The sequence below is a fragment of the Mustela lutreola genome, chromosome 12, assembly GCF_030435805.1.
Source record: "Mustela lutreola isolate mMusLut2 chromosome 12, mMusLut2.pri, whole genome shotgun sequence".
NCBI classification, from domain to species: domain Eukaryota; kingdom Metazoa; phylum Chordata; class Mammalia; order Carnivora; family Mustelidae; genus Mustela; species Mustela lutreola.
In genome coordinates this window covers 6,498,077-6,521,583 of record NC_081301.1, presented here as the reverse complement: position 1 = coordinate 6,521,583, position 23,507 = coordinate 6,498,077, and the positions used below count along the sequence as shown (strand labels likewise).

Sequence of the window (23,507 nt, the reverse complement as noted above, 5' to 3'; positions counted from 1 at the left end):
TGTTTGCTGTCGACCTTGTGCTGCGAGCCAGCGTGGCAGGCCGGGGGAGGCGGAGGCAGAGTGTGCTGAGATAATGGAAAGTGACAAGGGCTGGTGCAGGGGCGCTTGCCTGGCGCATAATGGACTGGTGGGAAATGCGCCCCAGCTCCTGGCAGCAGCTGCGGGGTTTTATGTTGAAAATGAGGGGCTCTTTTGACTCGGTGACCGGCGTCATCCGCCGTTATTATCGAGCTGTGTGCAAGGGGCCCGTCAGGGAGCAGCCACCCAGTGCGGGGCAGCGAGCCGCTTCCTGTGGGCCCTCTGTGCTGGCTCCCCTCACTTGGCCCTGCTTTCCAGGTGGGGGCGGCTCCCGGGGGTCTCCGGTGGGTGAGGGTCCGGTGGTGACTTCTGCTACAGTGGAGGATGAACTGTCTACAAGATAATATTATTCATAAGCGTTTGCACATTTGCTCTGTGCCAGGCCCTGCTCTAAGCATTCTAGGTAGATTATCTCCCAGAACCTTCTCAGTGACCCTGGGAAGGGTCTTTGCCTGCATGAGACTAGGCACCCTTGACAAGGGGTAAACCTGCGTGGGCGCCTGGCCCGGGGCTCTCCAGTGGTTCCAACCATCAGGCAGCTTGAGGGAGGGGCTGTTCATAGCCCCACTGCACAGATGAGGAAACCAAGCCTCAGAGAGCTGAAGTCACTGGGTCAAGGTCACATGGCTAGAAAAAGGCAAAGCCTCCGCTCTTTCCACTAGAACACACAGGCACACACGCACACACACGTGCACACACACATACACATACTCGTCATTTATTGCTCCCGCAAGGTCAAGTGTTGAGGGCTCACCGGTGGGACTATGGCTCCAGGGTAGGTGTAGATTGCCCTGGGCCGAGGCGGCACTCTGTCGGTGTGTCTCATTCTGAACCCCGGGGCTCTTTGCTGTTCCCAGACCACCCGTATTTGGAGCCCAGGCACTTTGTGGATGAGAAGGCCGTGAATGAGAACCACAAGGACTACATGTTCCTGGAATGTATCCTGTTTATCACTGAGGTGAGGGGAAGGGGTGAGCGAGAAGCCCATGGCGGCCTCCGGCTGAGATCAACAGAGGCTGATGGCTTTGGAGTGGGACAGAGGAGCTGGAGCTCTTGCTTGAAGATGGCAGGTCCTCGAAGGAGGATTATTGACAAGGAAGCCCCACTAGGCCTGTGAAAGGTTAAGCCAGCTTCTGACTGTCTAGGGACTCCTCCCCCAAATCTGTGGTCTGGGAACTCCGTGGGACTGGAGCTGAGGGACTGGGACTCGGTGGCTTGTGCACTTGGTGACTGATGCAGCTGGTCTGAGGGGGTGGGTGGGGCCCACGAGCTCTGTCCGGCACACGCATGTGGCTGTGCAGGATGAAACCCATGCAGGAGGCGGGGACACTCAGGCAGACGGCAGGGCTAGAGTTCTGCTAAGGGGATGTGTCTCGGTCAGCGCCTGAGGACACGGGCCAGATGAGGTGCTGGAGGTAAACCAAGTAGGCCCGGGCCCCCAGCGCACCGGGCAGGGGGTGTTTAGTAACTGGGTGCTGTTGCCCACTGAGGCTGGGTCTCCCACTTCCTCAAGGTCACCCAGGGAGCTTGTTAAAATCCACGTTCCTGTGTCCAACTCCAGCTTTGTGAATCAAGAATCTTAGGGACAAGAGCCAGGAACCTGTGTCAAATACACCTGCCAGGTGACTTTGCACGGGATCTGGGGACTCACTGCTCATAGGGCCTCTCTCAGGAGCTGCCAGGACCTTTCGTCCCCGCTGCTGCATACCTCGCCCCCTGCCCCCAAACTTTGAAAGCATGCCCTCGTTCTGCTGTCTGCAGAGGGTCTCGCCACCATTCTCTTAACAGTGCCCACATGCATATCTGGGCTCGGTGATGCTCCCGGCACGGCCGTGGTCTCCTCCCAACCGGGGCTGCTCTCTTGGCTCGGGTTCTGAGCCCCCCTAATGGAGAAGCCTGGCTGAGCAGCCATTACCTCGGGTTCCTCACGGTCAGCATCCGGCTCGGGCCTCTGGCAAACTCCAGAGGCCAGAGGGGAATGGACACGTTTTTCCAAGTCAGCAAATGGAACCGGGACTGATGGCTGGGCGGCCACTGCCTCAGTCTCAGATTTGCTGCCTTCAGCAGTGTGGCAGGCCCAAGGTCGGAAGGACTCGGGGCAGCCTGGCTCACTACCTCGAGAGCTAGTCACGTGCTGCTCTTTCCAGAGCGGAATGCGGGGGTCTGGGGAGCCCTGGGAGCCTCTGGAAGAAGCGGGAGGAGCGGGTGGGGAGAAGGGGTGCACTTTCTAGGCTGAGCCCTTGCTTTGCTCACGGAGGGATAAAAGGCTCAGCTGTTCTGGCTCCCTCTGGTGGTGGCCAAGCCCCTGGGTCCCTTCCCTGTCAGGGACTAACCAGGAAGAAAGCCAGGCCGGGTCGCAGGGAAGATGGCAATTGATTCCAGGTTAAAATGTTGTATTTTTATTTGTTGGGTTGCTTATACTGGTATAAAAACCCAAAAGCTTTCTGAAGTTTGGGACCCTGTTCCTCTGCTGGAAGAAATCCTGCAATGGCCACTAGGTGGTGCGAAAGGCACACCGAACTTGGAGAAGGTTCTGGTACCTTAACATGGGGAGAGGCGGAGAGGCAGACCCTAGAGTTTTTGCTCGTTCTGTACCCTCTCTGCAAGGCCTGCTTCTCACTCTGGGTCTGGGTGCTTGGGCATGGTGGTAAACACTGAGTGCCAGCAGGGCCGAGGGCTCCCTTTCATCCACTCGGGCTGGCACTTAGTGGACTCTGCTGCGTTGTGGTGGTTCTCCATTGCTCCGGGCTCGGCTGCGCCCACCCCAAGCCCCCTGCCACCCTGCACCAGGGTGTCCCTGCCCCTGGTTCCCCCAGTTCGTGAATGAGTGACCTGGCCTGGCTCACTCTGATTGAGGGGTGGGGCACAGGGGACCTGGAGGCCCCTGCGGAGCTCTGTGTGCTTCAGGCTGGAAGGGGGCAGTGTTGCCTATGGAGACTGGGGAATCAGGACGGCTGGTGCAGCTAGGAGAAAAAGCAGAACAGCCAGAAGTTGGCAGTAGAACCGGGCATCTCCTCCCCATCTCCCGGGGCCTGCCCTCGTAACCCTGGGCATCCCAGAAGATGGACCCCACCTCACAGGGCTTCTGCCGGCTCAGGAAATGCAGCCCTGGCGCCTTTAAGAGCCCAGGGCAGGCAGGAAAAGAATTTCAGTTTCAATCTGGCTTCTAAATTTGGAGTTTTGGGAAGGGAGGGATCAGATTTCAGCTGGAAGGGAAGGAGCTGACAGGAAGGCGCTGTGCAGAGCCTCCCCCCATCCCCCCTCAGTTACTGACAGAGGAACCATTTACAAAAGGCCGATTCTCTTGGGAGTGGAGAGGCAGGAACGCAGCGTCTGTGAGTAATTTCCTGCTCAATATGGCTGCTCTGACTCACACGATTCCCCTGGGGTCACTGCGGGACTGCAGCTTGCTTGCTCGTTCTCGCTCTTTCTCTTCTCCCTTTGTGGCTAGAATGAGCTAATTTTTTTTTTTTTTTTTTTTTTTTGTCTTCTCGCTCCCGATTCCTTTTATCCTCCTCGTCTGTTTTCCTTTCCCAGAGTTGCAAAGTCTCCTTCTGAAGGACTTAGGGAGACCTGGGGACACTGAAGGCCTGGGGGTGGGGTGGGGTGGGGCAGCCCCTCTCGAGAAATAGCATCTCTGGCTTTTCCACGGGGAGGGCCAGGGCCACTGGGGCTCTGCCAGCAGGCCAGAGAGGCCTTTTGGGGTCCCCTCCTGTGCCCCCAGTGGGTGAGGCTGGCACATGAGGTGGAGCCTCTGGTTTCCCAGCATCCTGGGCTGGCCCTGGCCTCGGGGCCCTAGCTGAGCAGGCTTCTGGAGCTATGCTGTGGGACTAGGCCAGCAGGGCACCTCGGGGGTGGTTTGGTCACCAGGGCTTGTCCAGAGTGAAACTGATGACACCGCTCCAGCGGTCCCCGAACTTCTCTGGGCCTGGAAGTGTGCAGGAGAGGACCGGAGCCAGCGCTGGTCCCCAAGGGGCTGAGAGCTGTGGGGGAAAGGGTGGGGCGAGAGGGAGGGACCGTGGCTGGGGGTGGAGCCTGCTGGAGTAGGTGGTGGGGCGGGGTACAAAGCTGCTGGAAGGGCTGCCGGCCCTAGGCTCTGGATGTCAGCAGCCATCCCTATTGCAGAGGAGGAAGCCTTAGAAATAGAGAGGTGGGGAAGATAGTGGGTGTAGGCACTGACCCCAGGAAGAGCCCCGCAGCCACCAGGGTGGGTCTTGTTTCTGTGCCCCGCCTCAGGCTGTGGCCCTCACTGCTGGAGGAAGGGGTCTGTTGTCCTTGCTACTGAACCTGGGGGTCGAGAGAGGCTTTGGGGGAATTTTAGCCAGGAGAGGGAGGTAACAGCAGTAAATGGGAGCTTTTTGGACTTAAATCTTGCAGTTTGGTACAAGGCCTTATGGTATGGGAGTGGGTCACCTGGGGAGTCCACAGCCAAGCAATGGGGGGTGTTATGAGTTCCTGGGCCCCTCTTCTTCTGCCCAATATGGAGGAGCTTTGGGTCCATCCTTTCTTCCTGGAACAGCTCTCCTCCAGCCCCGCCTCTGCTCCCAGCCTCTTCTGGAACCTTCCACCCACTCAGGGTCCAAGTCTCTGCTTCCTTGCCAGCTCAGCCTCTTTGCTTTACGGACTCTTTCTTCTGAAGCCTGGGGCTCAGGGTGCTGAGCCCCATTCCCGCAGCCAGCATCAGTACTGTTTCTGAGTTGGGGGGGCAGTGTTGAGGGGGATTGAAATGCCTTCGAGCTACAGATGTGCCGGCCTGGTGCAGAGGGCCTCCCTGTCTCAGGGCTGTGGTTTCGTGTCGTGGGAACTTCACTGGGCTGGCTGCAGAGTCTCTTTCCTTCCTGGAGGGTCAGGCTCTCTGGCAAGAGGACGGACAGGAATGGGGCTGTCCCTGCTCCAGCCTGTCCCTGCTGCTGTCAGTGCCATCCCTGCCTAACCTCTCCCAGCCAGGTCGCGTGGGCTTTCCAGAACAGACGTTCCTCCCGAATCTGCTGCAGGTGCTCCCGGCTCCCTGCTCACGTCTGCCCCCTCTTTTCCTCCCTCCCTTTTGCCTGCCCTGCAGAGGGCAGTTGGATGCCTGGGTTTGGTCTTCCCCACCTTGCCCTTCGCCCAAAACCACCCCCTCCCCTGGCTCTTGCAGCTTCGCCTGTCCCAGGGCGGGGCGGGCAGAGCCTGCCCTGGGTGTGGGGCGGGGGAGGGCCGGGGAGGCTGCTGCTGCTGCTCTTTATCTGAACGGGAGCAGGTCCCTGTGCTGGTGGGGCTCTCTGTGGCTGCGGGGGAATTGCTGGGAGTCCCAGCTGGGGCTTGGGTTGAGATTTTCTTTTTCTTTTTCTTTTTTTTTTAAAGATTTTATTTATTTATTTGACAGAGAGAGATCACAAGTAGACAGAGAGGCAGGCAGAGAGAGAGAGAGGGAAGCAGGCTCCCTGCTGAGCAGAGAGCCCGATGTGGGCCTTGATCCCAGGACCCTGAGATCATGACCTGAGCCGAAGGCAGCGGCTTAACCCACTGAGCCACTCAGGCGCCCGAGATTTTATTTTTCTGAGGCTGCTGAATGTGGTGGGTGGTGGGACTCGGGCTCCCTTTTTTTGGCTATGGAAGAAAGGATGACCCTGGAGGTTATATTTTCCCTGTGGGTCTTTCAGACTGAGAGACGGTCTCTGATACTCACGGGCGCCTCTGTGTGCACGCGTGTGCGTGTGTGTGTGTGTCCCCTCCCTCCCAGGTGGTGCAGCCAAGTCTCTGAACATACATGCGCATGTGTGCGTGTCTGTGTGCACGTATACGTGTGCACGTGTGTGCTTTAGTGCGTGTACATGTTTGTGTGCGTGCACACGTGTGTACACATATGTGTGCGACCTTGCTGCTGGGATCCGGGGATGAGCTCCTAGGTGGCCTGCCTCTCCAGCTGTGGATTTTCTTTTCCAGATGAAGACAGGCCCCTTTGCAGAGCACTCCAACCAGCTGTGGAACATCAGCGCCGTGCCCTCCTGGTCCAAGGTGAACCAGGGTCTGATCCGCATGTACAAGGCCGAGGTGAGAAGGGTGGGCCGGCGCTCCTGATCCTGGGGCTGCCCACCGCACCCTGCTGCTTTGCTCCAGATCTTGGGCCAGCTTCTCTGACGCTGCAGGCCTCAGTGTCTCTCTCGGTCTGCGGGATGGGCACCCAGAGAATCTCTGAGGCCTGGCTCTGCCCTGTGACCGAGTCAAGGCCCTGCAACTCAGGGTCCTGTCAGATGGCCAGAGGCCCCTCACAGCCGTGTCTCCCACGGGGACATGTAGGCGGACGGGCTTTGGAGGCAGCAGCCAAGTTGGTGCTCCTCGGGCGTTGGTGGGTCTGATCCCTGGGCAGGTGGGGGTCTCCTGGAAGGCCCAGAGCTGACATTTCTAGCAGCCACTTCAGGTGGTCCTCCTGCTCTCTGGTGGGAGAACAGCGTGAGGACATGGGTTCCCAGAGCTCCCCCCGCTGGGAGTTACTGCCCAGCTCCTGAGGGCGTCCTCTGCCCTCTTTCCCCTTTGGCACCTCTTTGGCACCAAGTAGGGAGGAGACATTTTCTTGCCATCCTGTCCCTTTTGCTAGCTCTTTTCACATCTGTGCACACCAATGCCAGAGCTGTGTGACCTTGGCCAGGGAAGGGCCTCCATGTGAAGTCCTTCGCCCAGAGTCACGAGTTCTCCAAGTCCCCTCTTTCCGCCCTCAGGCTGGTGGTCTTTGATGTTGTCCCGTGCCCATCTCCTGACGTTTCGCCATTCCTCTCCCACGGAGGGAGGGGTGCTGGTTCTCTGGGTCTATGTCATTATGCTCCGCACTTACACAGACCCCATCAGTGGAGGCAGGGGCACGGGGAGAAGAGGGCATTAGAGGCTCGCCTGTGGCTTGGTAGTATAGATGCTTCCAGTTGGCCCTGTTCCCTCTGCATGGCCTTGAAGGGGTTAATGGTGCTGGAACTGACCGGGCCTGGCCCTCTCTCTCCCTTCCGCCCCCTCCCCCTCTGGTCCCCTTCCTCTGGACTTCACATCCTGTGTTTAGGTTCCAGCCCACATACCTCTCTAATCTGAGAGGCGCGGGCTGCCCTGCTGCTCCTTCCGGGCTGGCCCAGTGGGCCCTCTAGTCCAGCTGTCCCCTGCCTGGAGAGCTCCCAGGGCACTGCCCTCTGGGTGTCCTATTGTTCCTGACAAACCCCCCCCACCTGCCCCCGCCAGTCCCCTAGTGGGTGCCGATGAGGAACCCCTTCACACTGCTGGGGGCTCTGTGCAGCGGGAGTGGAGCGCCTGACCCCTCCGGCCTCCCAGCCCTGCTCCCGGCTGCCACTGCCACGGCCAGGACTCCTGGCGGCCAGGGCTCTGGGCCTTTCCTGCTTGGGGTCCGAAGTGCTACCCTTCCTGCATTGCTCTCCCTCGAAGGACTCACTGGAAACTTATGGGGGTGGTGGGGGTAGGTGGCCCTCAGGGCAGAGCAGAAGCCCCTGCTCCCTTCCCCTGCCTTCCCCTCGCAGAGCTCCGGCCTGATGGGCTAGGGTTCCACACAGCGCCACAGTCGCAGGAACAAAACAGAACAGTTTAGAAGTTGTGGGATTTCTGTGGCTGTGCACCGTGGGCCCTGCAGCTCAGGCCCAGACCGGGGGGTCCCCAGGGGACCCCAGTGCGCCCTTCCCAAACCCGGGGGAAGCTGTAGCTCTGCGTGCGAGCAGGCGTGGTGTGGGCTGGCAGCCTTGCGGGGGGCTATGTGGCGACCAGACTCCTCTGTCGGACGGCGCTGGGGCCCCTGACTCCGGGTTTAGAAACCCCGCATCTCTGTGATGTTCGGCGCTCGTTTATAAGGTTCTAGTGGGTACCCCTTGGTCTTTTGGCCCCTGAGAGCCCGTGGGATTGCCTGCCCCCTTCCCAGAGGCCCCAGGGAAAAGACTCATGTTTTCAGGTCATCTCTCAGTCAGTGGGCAGGACCCACAAGTCTTGAAGTCCGGAGCAGGGTTAGCAAGATCAGGGCCACCAGAGCTGGCTCTTGGAGGGGGGTTGGTCCCCTGAGCTGCCATAGAGGCCTGACCAGGCCTGGCATTAGGTGGCCTCAGGATTTGGGACCCGCTGTGTGCATCTCTGCCCCTGCCTTTCCAAAGTGAGGAGGAAACGTGTTCAGTACCCTTACTGGTGGCGGGGCCTGTCTTTCCCGAAGGCTGTCACTGCTGGCGCTCCCTTCCGGAGGGCCTTGTCATGGCCTGGAGAGCCCCTTCTCCCCCTTGAAACACCAGCACCTGGAAGGGCCTCCAGATCTGGGCCTCCAGCTGGAAGGTCTGTGCTGGGTGGACTGAGCCCAAGACGCCCTTCTGCCCCGTCCACCGCCACTGCCCCCCTCCACCGACGGCTAGCTGGGAGAAGGCTTGCCCATAGGCTCCCTTCCACTGTTGCTGTTGTCCTGCAGCCCTGGCCTGCCTTTGCCCCAGGTAGCCTCTTACCTTGAGCCCAGTCCTTCTCCTGTGCTGGGGCCCTGGGGGGACTTGTTCTGGGTCCCCAAGGCAAAGTGCAGAGAAATGCCCCTGCCCCCTCCTGCTAAGCCTCTCTGGCCTTTGCAGCTTCTCTTGAGTGAGAGCTAGAAGCAGGGTGACCTTTGACCCTTTCTGGAATTCCAGGGCTCTAGGGGCCCCTTTTACAAACTCCCACCACTTCCTTGATGACATAAGCACAATGGCAGCTGCCTTTGCCTCTGGCTTGGAGCTCTGCTGTTCCTCCTCCCCGCACCCCAGGGACCCGGCTCCTGCCTGCTCCCCACTTTTTCCATTCCGGGCCCCCGCAGTCTGCCTGTGGCCTGGAGCTCGGCTCCCACACTGGACTTCGTTCTGCGTCCTTCTTCCGTCGCATGGAAAGATTGTCCTTTTCCTGCTCAGCTCCTGGGCCCCCTTTAGGCCTTGGCTGTCCCCCACTTGACGTACACACAGCTGGTCAAGACCTCTTTGTTTCTGCACCTGGTTGTTGAAGCGAGGGGACCTGGGCCAGTGGTGGCACACCTTTGTCCCCCTGAGTTAGGAGGAGGCTGAGGCCACAGTCACAGAGCAGGACTTGCCCGATCTGAAGCTGTAAGTCCTGTTCCCCCCCAGCCATTCTGGTGGTTTTCCGTGGGCAGAGGTGTGAGAGAAGGCGATCGCACTTGCTGGGAGCTGCTGCCTGAGAGAGTTAGCCAGTGACCTGGCCTGTGTGAGGCACAGCAGGACTGGTGTAGGGAGGCTGGGAGCTGGGGCCCCCCCTCCCTTTTCTGGTCCCGGGGGCGCTAAGCCATGCCTGGGTCAGAGGGCAGAGGTGTGTGGCTTGACGACCAGCTGCCTGTGCACCAGGCAGGCCCTGCCACCTCCCTGTCTCCCCCGGAGCCCTGGGCTGAGGTCCCGTGTGGCCTGCGTTCAGGGAGTCAGGCCATTCCCCTGTTGGGTGTTCTTGTCATCTGCCCCACGCACAGAGCTGCTGGGAATTGCCCTGGGGGTCGGGGGACATTAACTGGTTCTTACTCTCTGACTCTGAAGTGCCAGCCAAGGTGTCTTTTTCAGTCCAGATAAGTGAAAATTGCAGAAAAATGGGTCTTGGAGCCTTCTTAGGTTTGTATCCAAATGTCCCCACACCTCTCCTCCAGGACCGGGACCTGGGCTAGGGGGTCCCTTATGGCCTGGAAGGTTCTTTTCATCTCTGGTCCCCAACTTCCCACCCTCCCGCATTTAGCCCTCCCATGAGGTTGGGCTGCCCTCTCTTCCCCTTCCTGTCTCCCTCTCCCTCGCTCATTATTTGGTGGGTCTGATTGTCATGGAGTCGGGGGAGGGGCAGTCTTTGGATAGGAGAGGGTGGTCAGAAGCAGGTAGGAAGCCTTGCTTTTCCCTGAAGGCCTGAGAGCTCCCCTTGGATGGCCCCCTCCTGGGCCCTGGGTGGATGCTTTCTGGGTACCGTGCTGCTCTGAGGCTCCAGAGTTGTGCCCGGGTCCCTTGGAGGCCCGAGAGGCTGAGTGGGCCCTTGATGGGTGCAGTGTCGTCTTTACCTCTCTTCTCCCCTCTCCCCTTCACAGTGCCTGGAGAAGTTTCCTGTGATCCAGCACTTCAAGTTTGGGAGCCTGCTGCCCATCCATCCGGTCACCTCATGCTAGGGGCGGAGCAGCCCCAGCCACCCGGGCCACCACCGTTCCTGTGCCTGCCCTCCCGTGCCCCGGCTCCAGTCACTCCCTGCCCCCTCCCCCTGTTCTTTCTGTTTGCTGAGAGGCTGTTTGCTGGGGTGGGCGGTGAGCACGGGGTTGAGGGAGGCTCAAGGCATAGGGGTGTAGGACCCACAGTGAAGGGAGAAGTGACCAAAGTGGGGCCCGTTTCCCCATGGCGGGGGCGGGGTGTGCTCGGGCCCCAGTCCTGCGCTTGGCCTTCCTCTGCTGCTTACCCGTCTGGTCCCGCTCGAGACCCGACCCGGCTGGCCTGCACCCCCGGGAGGGAAGGGGGTTGCGGTTTGCTTTCCTCTCCCAGGTCCCGTTGCCTTCTTAGGGGTTCGAGTGGTTGCTTCCCGGGGGTTGGGTCTGTTACTGAAGCCATGTTTGGGTGGGTGTCTGGGGGTTCCGAAGGCTGCAGGCTGAGGCTGGCGGCCAGCCTGGGGTGGGCTCGGGAACCGAAGAGCATCAGCCCCTGGGCGTGCTGGTGCCTGTGTCCAGCGCCTCATCCTGGCTTCTCTGTTCTTTGCCCTTTGGCTCTGCTGGGTTTTCTGGCCATAACCACTCCTGCCGCCCTCTACCGGGGTGGCTTCTGGAAGCTGACCTTTGGGTAGGCACTGGGTACGGGGCCTGCTCACTGGCTGACCCGGTGAGGCCTGCCTTTCCGAAGTTTCTCAGGCTGGGAGGGGGTGGCCAAGACAGGGAGGGGCTGGGGCCCACTCGGCCTGTGGGGGACCTGGATTCCTCAGGAATCTTAGCTTCTGCTCCCTCTTCCCTGCTGCTTCTCCAGGGTCCTTTGGCCCTGTTTCCCTGCCCTTCAGGGCAGTGGGTCAGGGGCCGCTGGAGCGCTCAGCAGCAATTCCCCTCCCGAATCCTCCCCTCTTCCTGAACTTCACCGACTGGCTCTCCAGGACAAGGCAGCCATGCCGCCCTTCCCCAAGCCCAGGTTTGGCTCTGTGGGTTGGCAGGGGCTGGGCTGGGTGAGGGGTTGCCGGCATGCCAGGTCCTGAGTTTTTTTTTCTAGGCCTGCTTTTGGGCTAGCCTCTTGCAGGCTCTCCCTGGCTCAAGCCCAGGCCTGCCTTTCTCCACTACCCCACCCTCTGTCTGGGCCCACATCCCTTTGGGAAGGAGGAGCTCCCAAGAAGCACAATTAGGGGCTTGACCCTCACATCTGGGCCGATGGCCTGGGCAGAGGCTGGGACAGGAACCACTAGAGTCACGGAAACTGTTTTCCTAGGAGAGGCCCAGTACTGGCCTCCCTCCCAGGGTCCAGACCACCGCCTTCCTGGCTCCTCGTGCCCTGTCCTCGTCGTGCCCCTCCAGTCCCCTGCGCCTTTATTGCTGTTTGGATTAAAGCCTCTGTTTTGCACCTGTCACCCATGTGAGGTGTGTCTTTTCATGCCACCTGTTGATTCCTTCTCCACGTGCCTGTTTGTCTCCCTATCAGGTCCCCTTCCTGCAGGCCCAGGTGCCTGGGGCTTGGCTGGCTCAGCGGCCCCTGGGCCGAGCCTTCCCTGGGCAGCCAGTGAACATGCAGCGGTCACCCAAGCAGGCCCTGGCGGGTCCTGGCTGTCCCCACCTGCAGCTGGAAGTAAGTTACAGAATCTTTCTGAGCCTTGGCTTCCTCATCTGCACAGTGGGGACCGTCACCGGCTGCCGGCCAGGAGCCAGTGAAGGTTGTGAGGTCCTCAGCCCGGGGCCTGGCTCGGAGCAGACGCCTGTGGTCGCCCCGGCCCTTCTAGAAGGCAGCCCTTCTGGACTCCAGGCTTGACGAGAGAGCCTTTCTTTGGACCCGACTCTGCTGCGAGCCACGCCGCTGTGGCTTGTGGAGTGCACTTTCTGTATTGTCCTCCCGCAACCCTTCTGCCCCTATCGTGCCGGAGTTGGGAGTCGGGGGACCGTCGTACTGAGGTGGACACACACCTGTGCATGGGCTTGTGTCTGTAGGTGAGTCTCCTTGGAGGATGAGCCCTTGGCTCTTCTCTTGGCCTCGGAGGCCTTGCCGACCTGGTGGTGGGGAGCCCTGGCTCAAGCCAGCCCCTACCTCCCGAGCCAACTTCCGGCCCGCTGTGCCACTTAACCAGCTGGGAGACCCTCATTGGGAGGCCAGGCTTCCTAGTCAGGAAAGTGGGCGTAACGCCACTCCGGCCGCGGACTGTGAGGACCCAGTCATTTCATAGGTGGCCGGTGGCTGCGTGTTCCTCATTTTCTTGCGGAAGACCGCCGGCAGCCCCCAGTGCCGGAATGTGAGGTGGCACTGGGGATTCGGAAGGAAATAACCAGTGGCTAATCGAGACCAGGGCAGGCGGGGTCGGCTGGAGCCACACGGTCGGGAAAGCCCCCTTGGAGGACCATGAGTGCATCCTGCAGAGACCTGCGGGGCGTGCGGGGGTGGGGGGGGCGCGTGGGGGCAGGGAGCAGCTGGAAGCTGGGGCGGGGGTGTTGGGAGGCAGGGTTCTTACAGGTCCTTACTGCCAGGTTTGGGGTTTAGTCTCCCGAGTATGCTCTGGGGGGCTGCTGGAGGCTTTGGCCAGTGAGAAGGGCCTGAAGTATGTGGGGCAAGAGGAGGCATGGGGATGGTGGCCTGGGTTAGGGTTCAGTGTGCAGGTCGTGAGGGGGTCCTGTTTTGGCCGTGTTAAGAGCGATCACCAACAGGAAGGAAGGTGTGAGAGGGAACAGGAGCCCAGAGCAGCCGTAGTTCTTGGCTTATGCAGCCCAATTGATGCCATGTACTGAGGGGGGGCAGATGTGGAGGAGGGATTTGCTGTCGGGGGTCCTGGGGGTACCTGTTAGCGTCTAAGAGGAGGTGTGGGGTAGGCATCTGGGTCTGCTGATCTCCAGCCAAGGGCGGGGCCGGGCTGTCGGACTAGGGAGTGATCAGCAAGCGACAGGTCCTGGGGGGTCACCGAGGCAGGAGGAGGGCTAGCTGGTTCTGGGCAGACCAGCAGGGGGTGGGCCAGAGCACCCTCAGGTCAGAGCCCTGGGCGCGTGGCTAAGAGGACGGAACCAGCCTTGGGTCTTTGTGCCTTGCTGCGGGCTGCTTGGGCAGGGTGGGTGGCAGGGTGGCAGAGGTCTGGGGCGGGAGTGGGAATCATACGTGCGGGTGGGCGTCCTCCCCGCGTCCTCCCGAGGCCCCATGAGGGGCTCCCAGGAGTGCAGAGGTGGGGTCTCTGGCCCAAGCCCACCTGTCTGGGAGGAGGACCGCAGAGCCAAGGGCACTCTAGCACAGCCCCTCGCTTCCCTCTTCCAGAGCTCTGCTGGAAAGGGGGCTGGGATGGGCAGAGTGGGTGGGGGCTCGAGGTCGGGGAAGGCTCGAAGCGGGTGATGATCGTTGTGTTTGCAGGCCCTGTCCGTTGTGTGCTGAAGAGGGGACGCTGCCGGCAGCGAGGCCTCGGAAAGATGCCAGGCTGTTCGTCCCTTCTTAGCAGACGGAAGGTGGACCCTCGCAACGACTCGTGCCTCCTGCCTTGGTCTGCGTTTCCTTCTGTCCCCAGCTGCCTGTGGGGTGGGGCGGGCAGGAGATGGGGGCTTGTGGGGGACAGTTGGACCCCGAGCCCACAGGCAAGGGCTTCAGAGCAGGCTGGCAAGTGGGCTGGGGCCGGATGATGGGACGGCGGAGGAGTCGTGCTCAGCCGAGGACGGCTGCGTTGCTGTCACTCCCTGGGCTCTAAGGCAGGCGAGTGTGGGGCTGGCCCCCAGCTCTGGAGGAGGAGCGTCGGCTGCCCACCATCCTGGACCGGAGAGGCCCCAGAGAGCAAGTGGAGCCCCTGAACCTGTGTCCCTGGCTCAGGGGGCGCTGAGGTCGGGCTCATGGGTGTGGCGGTGGGTGTGGGGTGGGCACAGAGAGGCCCTTCCTAGCAGAATCCCTGGCAGAACTGGGGTTGGAAGGAGAACAAAAGGGAGGACCAGGCGCGCCCAAGACTTGCACCCAAGTCGGGCGACATGTTCTCCTTGCGTCTGACAAGCAGTAAGCACATACTACATACACAGCATTTGTAGGTGTGTGGGATAATAAAGGTGAGAATCCTGCCTTTAAGCGACTTCCAGCCAGAGGCACCAGGCTGGCTCAGTGGGTGGAGAACAAGACTCTCGATCTCAGGGTCGTGAGTTCGAGCCCCACGCTGTGTGCAGAGATGACTTTTAAAAATCCTAAAAATAAGAAAAGAAACTTCTAATTTAGTGGAAACAGAGGGATCTTGGACCCATTGTTGGGGGGAGCGGGATGATCGACTCTGGGCAGGGGCTCAGGGAAGGCTCTGGGGAAGAGCTGGCATTTGAGTGGGGCCTGGAATGGCGGGCAGAGACAGAGGGCATCCTGGTGGGGGAGCCTATTGTGAGCGGAGGTGTGGAGGTATGGGTCACAGGAGGCAGAGCTGGAAAAGCAGATGGGGGCTGGTGTGCGGAGAGCTCAGAGCCGAGACTCCCATAACACGCCCCATCCCCTCGATGCGACACAACCTCACCGAATTGTGAGGTTTGTAATGCGAAATGTATGTTCTTCACAGCTGTCTGGTCCGCTAGTCAATGGGCGGCCAGAAGGCAGGGACCCACCTGGTGCTGTATCCCAGTGCCAGCCAGACTGGCACACAGCAGGCCCCAGTAAACATATCCGTGGCCAGGAAAGGTGTTTAACTGGTGCCTGTGTGTGTGTGTGTGAGGGGGGGGAGAGAGAGAGAGAAGGATTCAAGGCTGGGTTTTAGGACACTCAGACAGCTGGGTGGGTGCTGGGTCAGGAGCTGGGTGCCAGCTGTGGGGCTGGGACTTGGCTGGGTCTTGGCTGGGACTTGTGTTGAAGGCTCCGCTCAGGGCAGAGAGCGAGCCCCGGGCTGGGCAGGGGGAGACTAAAGTAGGGTTTTGTGCTAAGGGAAGGGACTGAGTTCTCAGTGACCCTGGGGGCTGTCCCTCGGTGCCGGGGGTGGGGTGGCCGAGCTCCGCAGTGGCCGCTGAGCTGAGCTCCGTTGGGCGGACATTGGGACCTCGCTGATGGTAAAGCTGGGCTGCTGAGGCCCAAGTCCTGGTGGACTGGGGGGGGGGCGCTGCAGGGGCCTCCAGGAATCCCCCTTCCCCAGCTCTGCCGGGGCTCCAGCTCCCCCCTTTCCTGCACCCTGGGTCCTAGCTGCACCGGCCTCCATTCCGTTCTCTGGACTCCCTGGACCACCCAACTGTAGGGTCTGGCTCTCTGCCCATGGGGAACCCCTGGTCATCCTTCAGAGTTCAGCTGAGGCCTCACTTCCTCTGCGAGTCCTCTCGTGGCCACCCGCATGTCCCCTGCTCCGGGCAGTCAGTACGCCCTGGCTATGGGGGCGACGTGTATGGCAGTGGCCACCCCGGGAGGCTTAGTGGGGGATGTCGGAGGTGTGGCCACCTAACCGGAAGGTGGGACTGTTTGCAGATACAGCTTCTCTTTACTTGGGGTTCTGGGGTTGGGGCAGAGGCCCACCCCTTCCACTCAGCACTGGGGCTGAGGCAGAAGTGGGGTGGCCTGGGGAGAAGTGAGGGTGTGGTTAGAGTGGCTGAGACAAAAAAAAAAAAAAAAAAAAGAGAGAGAGGAAAGCCCTAGGGAAGCTGAAGGCCAGAGCAGCTGAGGCCCTGGAGTTCTTGTGGGGCCGGGGAGGCCCAGGTCGGCGCTCAGCTGCCAGGCTGCTCCCAGGGGCTGATGTTGGCTCAATCACTCGGCCAGCATCTCCAGAGCCTTTTCTGCTCCAAGCCCTGCACCAGGTGCCTGGAGGCTACGGTGACAGGACTGCCGGGGCCCTTCCTCCCGGAGCACATTGTAGCACAACTTCTAATGCAACCTTCCCAATGCCCCGTGTGTCCAATGGTTGGGGATTCTGAGAAGCAGGATGACACAGTCCTACACAAGCCATCAGAGGATGTGCTCATCCATGTTTTCTTCTGGAAAGATGCTCAGGACTGGTTTGTTGCTGAGCAGGTAAAACTGCTCTGAGGACTGTGCGGAAAGTAGAACTTTTTGTAAAACAGCAAAAATCTGCATTTTTGATCCATCCTTCTCTGTCTGTCTACCTGGGCTGAGGGCCGCAAGGCTGTTTCTTAGGTAGTGACGTGCTTCTCTCTGGGTGGTGGGGATCCTTGTTGCTTTTCCTGATCCCCCAAAACAGTTAGGAAAATGCTAAACATTAGTGAACCACAAAAGAAAGAGAAAGTAATTGTGGGTAAGTTTTAACTTTGTTGGTTTTCATAGTTGGTTTTTAAATCATCCTACAGTGCCCGCATGTTACTTTGTAATAAGAAAAAAAAAAAAAAAAAAAAAAAAACAACCTGATAGAAAAGGTTTTCCCCTAAAGAGCACCTAGTCTGGTGTACCTCTGGCAGGGAGGCAGGAGGGACCCAAGGGAGGAGAAGCCCTACTCAGATATGCGGGCAGGCTTCCTGGAGGAGGAGAGGCATTGGGCGGAGGACCAGCGAAGAGGACTCCAGCAGGCTGGACGTGGCAAGGGAAGGCTGCTGTGTTTCCTGGTGGGCATCTGGGCATCCGCAGCCTACCCAGGCTGGTGGTGACCCCTGCTCTCAGGATCCCAGCAGACATGGGTTGGGTCCTGAATTCAACCCCAGACTTGAGCTGCACTTTCCACCTCCTACAGCCTGGAATGGGGGTGGCCGCGGATAAACCAAGGGAGGGACGGTTCCATTTCCCTCCATTTCCCTCATGCTTGCGATGCTGCGGCAGGGGGTTTCCCTCCTCGGCACGGGGGCAGGGCGCCTGAGCAGAAGTCCCAGCTCCGAGTGGGGGGCACTGATGCCGGGGCAGCCCAGAACTGGGCCACAGAGATAGCACCCGCAGTGCTGGGCCCGAAGTTGGCACTGCATGAGCAGAGAGAAGGCAGGGAGGGCATCCTTCTGCCCGGGCAGCCCGCCGTGCCCCGGGTTCGGGTCCCAGTGCCCTCCCCCTGTCCGCAGCCACTGCTCCGCGACGCTCAGTATCCTCTCCAGCTGGACCTTTGCGGGCCTCTACATGTCTGCATCTTTCCCCCTTTTCCTTCCTGATGTGTTTGCGACTAGGTGAGGGCTGTTCCAAAGGGACATGGAAAAGGCAGGCCGAGTGCAGATGCCCCCATCCCCAGATAACCAGAGTCCGGCCTCAGCTGGACCAGACTGCTCAGACCTCCATGTGGGGACTTTGGGGTTTGTCTGCTCTGTGGGCCGACCCTTCTGGAGTCTGCTCCCTCGGCTCTGCAAGGCGTGGGGAGTGGGGGTGGTCGAGGTGTGTGTGGGCTCTACTTCCCACTGTGTGACCTTGAGCCGGTTCCTTAACCTATCTGCACCTCAGTTTCCTTAGGTACTAACTGGGGACACATAAACATCGGGGTGACCACACGATACTTTGTAGGGGAAGCACGCATACCGGGCTTCGCCTGCATTATTATCTCCTGTAATCTTCACCAGCCACCAGGGGTGAGCACACAGGGACAGGGGCACAGAGGGGTAAGGACAGCTTTGGTGAGAGGTTATGCCCACCCAGGCTATGGGGCCCCAACACAGATGTCCTCACCGCTGAGCTCAGTGATGGCCTTCGGTCGCTCGCGGAGGTTTTAGGACGACACATGAGAGCCTTTAGGGAACAAGGGGACTGAAGAGGACGGGGTCGGGGGGGCTTCCTTGGGGGTGGGACTAGGACCCCAAGTCCTGAGAGCCCTGGGAAGGCTGTGAGGTATAGCCAGAGGGGCTCGTCCCACTGCTGCCTGCTGACACCCAGGCTCAACCTCCAGCCCAGCCAGAGGGGCCTGGTGAGTCCTCCATGCATGTCCCTGGCCCCTATGTCCTCATCTGCCACGGCTGCTCTAGGCCCCAGAAGCTGCCTGCAGCCTGTCCTTGGGGTGTTCCCAGGAGACCTCGGAGCTGGTGCTTCCTAAGCCCAGCCTGTGTGTCTGACCTTGGGTGATGTGCTTAAAAGCATGTCTCCTTCGTCCTCACCACGGGCCAACTCTGTCCCCATTCCACAGAGGAGAAAACAGGTCCTGGTGGGGGAAGTCACTGGCTGGACAGGGCGCTGCTGGTCTCTGTCCTGCTGCAGCTCCTGTGGCCTCTCCCTGGGGCCTTACCTGAAACCTCAGGGTGGCCCTGCTTGCCTCGCTCGGTTTCCACGGAGGCGGCCTAAGGGCCCTTCTCCTCCCACCACAGACCCCGTCTCCCCAGGACGGGCCCCAGACCCTGGCCCCGTGGGAGAGGCACCTGCTTCCAGAGCCCCATTTCTCTCCGGGAGGCAGGGCCAGTCCCACAAAGACAAGGAAGAGGCAGGGTCACAAGCACCGTCGTGAGAGTTCTGGCCTGAGAAGATGGCATCCCTTTCCCATTGCGGGGAAGAGGAAACTGTGTGTGTGTATGGCGGGGGGAGGGGGGGGTGGCGAGGATGGCGCAAGGTCTCCAGCTCACCCCGTGAGTCAGGATGGAAACAGTTTGTCAGACGTGGCTCCTACTTCATCAGCCTGACGAGGCACTTCCCGCTGGGCAAGACGAAGCCTTCTCTGCTCCGGTGGAAACTGCTTATTGCCCCGAGGTGCTCCCGGTTGTCCTCCAAGTCCCATCAGAGCGGACAGCCTCCATCAGTCCCCAAATCCATGCATCAGCCTCTCCTCCAATTCCCCAGATACAACAGGCAGATAGGTCCCATTGGGTCCGTCTCCAATGCATAACTCTCATCTGTCCACTTCTCCCTTATTGGCACTGTGGCCGCCTCGACCTCCGCCAGTCAGCTCTTACCAGTGTGGCAGCCTCCTCTCTGGTCTCCTGACTCCACTCTGCCCTCCAAACCCCGGTTCCACACTGAGCTGCTCAAAGGTAAGTTCCCATCATTGTCTCACTGCTGGCGGAGCAGTCCACCACATCATCTGGGTCCTCCGATCCCTTGCACTCTCCCCTGCTTCCTGCCCTGCAGGCACACTGCTCTCTCCTGGTCCTCTCAGATGCCAACCTCATTCCTGCCCCAGGACCTTTGTACCTGCTGTTTCCTCTGCTTGGATTGCTTGGGTCTCCTGGTGAGCAGAGGTTCTGTCTGGTTGTTCAGGGCTCTGTTCAGATGCCGCCACCTCCTAGGGGCCCTCCCTGCTTTCTCTGAGTTGCTGCTGAGGGAGCCTCCCCCAGGACAGCCGTTCCCCAACCTGCCCTCTGTTGTACCTGCCTCTATGACACTCATCATGATCAGAATTTATTATCTGTTGATTTGCTTACTTGGTTATCATCCCTTCTCTCAATAGAACATAAGCTTCAGGGGCGCCTGGGTGGCTCAGTGGGTTAAAGTCTCTGCCTTCGGCTCAGGTCATGATCCCAGGGTCCTGGTATAGAGCCCTGCATCGGGCTCTCTGCTCAGCAGGGAGCCTGCTTCCTCCTCTCTCTCTGCCTGCTTCTCTGCCTGCTTGTGATCTCCGTCTGTCAAATAAATAAATAAAATCTTTAAAAAAAAAAAAAAAAGGAACATAAGCTTCGTTGGAGGGCAGGAAGCAGGTTTATGTGGTCACCACTGAAATCTCCAGGGCCTGGAACATGAATGTCCCACGGTGGGCAGGGGCCCAAGACCTGAAGGAAGGAAGGAAGGAAGGAATAAGACTTCCTGTCCCTGGAGTTATCTTAGAAAAAGCTGGACAACAGGAGCTGGATGGAGCCCCGGGGGCCAGGCTGTCCAACCCCCAGCTCCAGTGTGGGAGCCTGGGGCCCCATGGAGAGCCAGCCTGGCAGGATGACTTCCGAGTGTCCCAGGCTCTGAGGCCTTGTGCTTCTGTGGTTCATGGTCAAACTCAGGCAGCACCGTCGAGGTGGACTGGGTGGACTTGGCCCTGGGTAGGCTGGATCTAAGGGACATTTCCCCCACCCCTCAACCAAGGGCAGAGAGGCAGAGCAGGAAAAGAGACACTGAGCAGGAGCTGTCCTGCTTTTGAGGACACAGAGATGCCCCCCGCCGACATAGCAGGGCAAGTGTCCATCCCGGTGCTGAAGCCTCCCCGCCCCCTGGAAACAGTCAGTCCCCCTTGTTCTGAGGCCTTCCCGTGGTGCCTCCTCTGTTTTCCTGATGGGGGCCAGAGCTCATTCACAGCTGCCTTCCCCATGCCTGCCCAACCCATGGGAGGTGGGGTCACTCAGCCAACGGAAGTTTATTGAGCACCTACTGTGTGCCAGGCTCTGCTCTCTCCGGAAGCAGTGAGCCCATGAACTCCCTGGTTGGTGGAGTTTACATCCTAGTGAGGAGACAGAGAGTGAGCAAAGGAACGGACCGTGGAACATCCACCAGCCACAAGGGCTACGGGAAGAACACCGGTAAGGGCGGTAGAGGGGGACAAGTCTAGAGGGGCAGTCAGGGCGACACTGGGGCCGAGGGACCCGAGGGAGAGAGAGTTAGGAGAGGGCTGTGTGAGGCCCCAGGCCACACACAGCAAGAGCCCAGCCCTTGGGATTGGAAGATCCTGGCGATGCACGCAGGAGGCGGGAGCGCCCCGACTCGTGGAGACTGGGGGGCTGAGTGCAAGGGCAGCAAGGCTGCGGCGGGGTTGCCCTGCAGGTCAGAGGGGGCACTGTTCATCTACTCCCCACGGGGCAGGACCAGTGGCGTGGCGGGACTTCCTCTGGCTGGCTTATGGGATGCAACATAGTGTGCCACTCCTTCCTGCCACGCCATCAGCGGTGTCACAGAGCAGCCAGGGTGGCCCTATTTCCACAGCCCGGACGTTGGCCAGCGATGCACCAATGAACTCTGCCCCCTCCCCAGCCGGTTTGCAACCATCACCCTCCCGGCCAGTTTGGAGTTGGGTGGTGCTGGGATCTGACTTAAAGGTTTTGCAACGGAAGTGGGACAGTCGGAGGGCGAAAGGGAGGAGGGGGGAGAGCAGCGAGCAGGTTCGCGCAGTCCTCTGGGCTCCAGGCACCGGAGGAGAGGGAGAGGGCAGGTGGGAATCTGTTCCGAATGAGAGCTGCTGGAGGTCAAGGGCGGGACTGGACGTGGGCTTATGGGAAAAGAAGTCCAGATGTGCCGGCGTTTGGGTCCAGAGCAACTCGCGCATGGGTGCTCCATTGACTGGATGGGAAAGACGAGGGAAGCAGGGGCTGGGGTGAGACGTGAGCTCTGCGACACGCAGGACCCCCAGAAGAGAGGTCAAGTGGGTTTGGGACCCCTGAGCCACATTCCTCATGGAGGTCCCAACTGGGGACAGAGATGTCAGGAGGGGTTGAGGGGACTACAAGAGCCTGTCCAGGAGAAGGTGGCAGGAAAGGGGAAGGGAACAAAAACCAGAGCCCAGGACCTCCGCGGCATTCACGGAATGGGAGAAGGACCCAGCAAAGGGGACTGGGGACATAAGAGCCAGGAGAGTGAAACCAAATTGCTTTCTGGCCCACTGTTTTCTTTTTCTTTCTTTCTTTTTCTTTTTTAAAATTTTTCTTTATTTACTTGACAGGCAGAGATCACAAGTAGGCAGAGAGAGAGGGGGAAGCAGACTCCCTGCTGAGCAGGGACCCCCCCCCCCCCTATGTGGGGCTCGATCCCAGGACCCTGGGATCATGACCTGAGCCGAAGGCAGAGGCTTAACCCACTGAGCCACCCAGGCGCCCCTCTTTTTTAAAAAAAAAAAAAGATTTTTTTTTAAGTACTGTCTGCACCCATGTGGGGCTCGAACTCACAACCGCGTGCTCTGCCAGTGACTGAGCCAACGAGGTGCCCCTATTTTTTATTTTTTAAACTAAGCATGAGGAATGTGTAGAGGAAGGACATTGGGGCGCGGTGACCAGGCAGTCCCCATTCCTCTGGGAACAGAATCCCTCTTCCCCTTGGAGAACCCATTGGAAAGGACTCAGGCGGTCGGGCCAACCCTCTAGTCTTAGGGATGGACACATGCCCAGGCCCCCGCAGTCGGAGGGCCCCTGCCTCCTCGTCCTCTGTGATTGGCTCAGGAATGAGCACGTGACCGGACTGTGCCTATGATGTGTGATCCCCGGTACTTCCGGGTGGGAGCTGTGGGTCGATGCCCCTTCTGCCAGGGTTGCTAAGCTGGGGCAGCCGTTGTCCTGGGGAGGCTAATGACCTGGCCTGCTGCGTCATGGTGGGGCCCAGTGCCGAAAGAAAATGCAGGGCCCCTTGCTCAGAAAGAAGGAAAAAGTGCCATGGAAAGGACATAGAATGCTGTCACTCTTTTCTGCAGGCTTACACTCTGCTTGTCACGGTGGTTTTTTATTTGCTGCTTAATGTCATTCTAAGTAAAGAAAAATAAAAATCTTTAAATGATTAGCATGGATGTTACCATTCCGCTCTATATTGTGAATACCAGTTTTAAATGCAAATGTCGGAGCCTTTAATTCCTGTGCAGAATCCCCCAAATCATACAATTTTTATTTTGTGGCTTGTCCCTGAGGGTACCCCAAGCCGGCCAGAGAAGACAAACACAGAGGAGGAGGAGGAGTGGGTCCTTCCACCCCCGCACCCAGAGCTGCCCGAGGGAGTGCTTTTGGCCCTGGGCGTACTGCGGACCTTCCAGGCTCCACCCCTGCCATGGGTGCCCCAAGTGCACGCTCTCTGGCTCCCTTGGGCCTGACACTTGCTGAATTACTCCTCCCACCAAACACCAGACTGTCTCTAGCCTTGGCCTAAGGTTGGGGCCTGGAGAAGTTGACCAGGCCCCTTTCCTACCCACAGGCCTTCGCCTCAGTCCTACAAGAGGTGATCTGGGGATCTCAGGCCCTGGATAGGGGAAGGTGACAGGCTCGCCCCTGCCTAGACAGGGTCTCTGGGTGCCTGCCAGACAGGCAGTGGTGTGGCCAATCCAGGGATGATGGCCGCTGGCTTGCCCTGTGATCCCTGTCCCCAACCCTCCCTGTGCCTGTGCCCGGGGTGGAAGGTGGCTGCGGTCACAAGGAAGGGGGAGGCCAGGCAGGGCCGTGGTGCTGGGGGGAAGGGGCGGGGAGCTGAGAAGCCATTCCAGGGAGGCAGAGAGGTGGCAAGAGACAGGATCGTACATGGTTGGGAGCTCAGGTCCTTGCCACATACTCCACGGTCCCATCAGCGTTCACGTACAAAACACAGTGAGTCGTTACGGATTTCAAGACAGCAGCTGCAGAGCGTTTCACCCCGAGCATGGGGTCCTTTGAACGTGAGGCCCTGGGTGACTGCCCTTGGTCACAGGCCTGTGAAGCTGGGCCTGGCTGGTGGCCATCCTGCTCACGCCTCAGAGCAGACCTCGGGAGAGGCCGAGGAGAGACAGGAAGCACCAAGAGACAGCGGGCGGGCCCTGGTGACATCAAGCGAGCCTCTGGGTCCAGCTGGGTCCGCGGCTAAACC

The 23,507-nt window shown here is 59.8% G+C and overlaps 1 protein-coding gene across 3 annotated transcripts in view; it reads left to right on the top strand.

The window, feature by feature from the left end:
• The window catches only part of PTPA (protein phosphatase 2 phosphatase activator), a 40,510-nt gene extending 18,049 nt beyond the window's left edge, over window positions 1-22,461 (top strand). For 2 of the 3 annotated variants that reach the window (XM_059143385.1, XM_059143384.1), the window contains 3 exons: window positions 936-1,036; window positions 6,004-6,111; window positions 10,112-11,610. In XM_059143385.1, the coding sequence (XP_058999368.1) occupies window positions 936-1,036; window positions 6,004-6,111; window positions 10,112-10,189 (287 nt within the window). In that variant the 3' untranslated portion in view covers window positions 10,190-11,610. Of the gene's footprint in view, window positions 1-935; window positions 1,037-6,003; window positions 6,112-6,137; window positions 9,144-10,111; window positions 11,826-13,577; window positions 13,705-18,941 lie in introns of those variants that run through there. The other variant, XM_059143383.1, reaches the window with a different exon arrangement.
• Window positions 22,462-23,507: the final 1,046 nt, after the last annotated feature.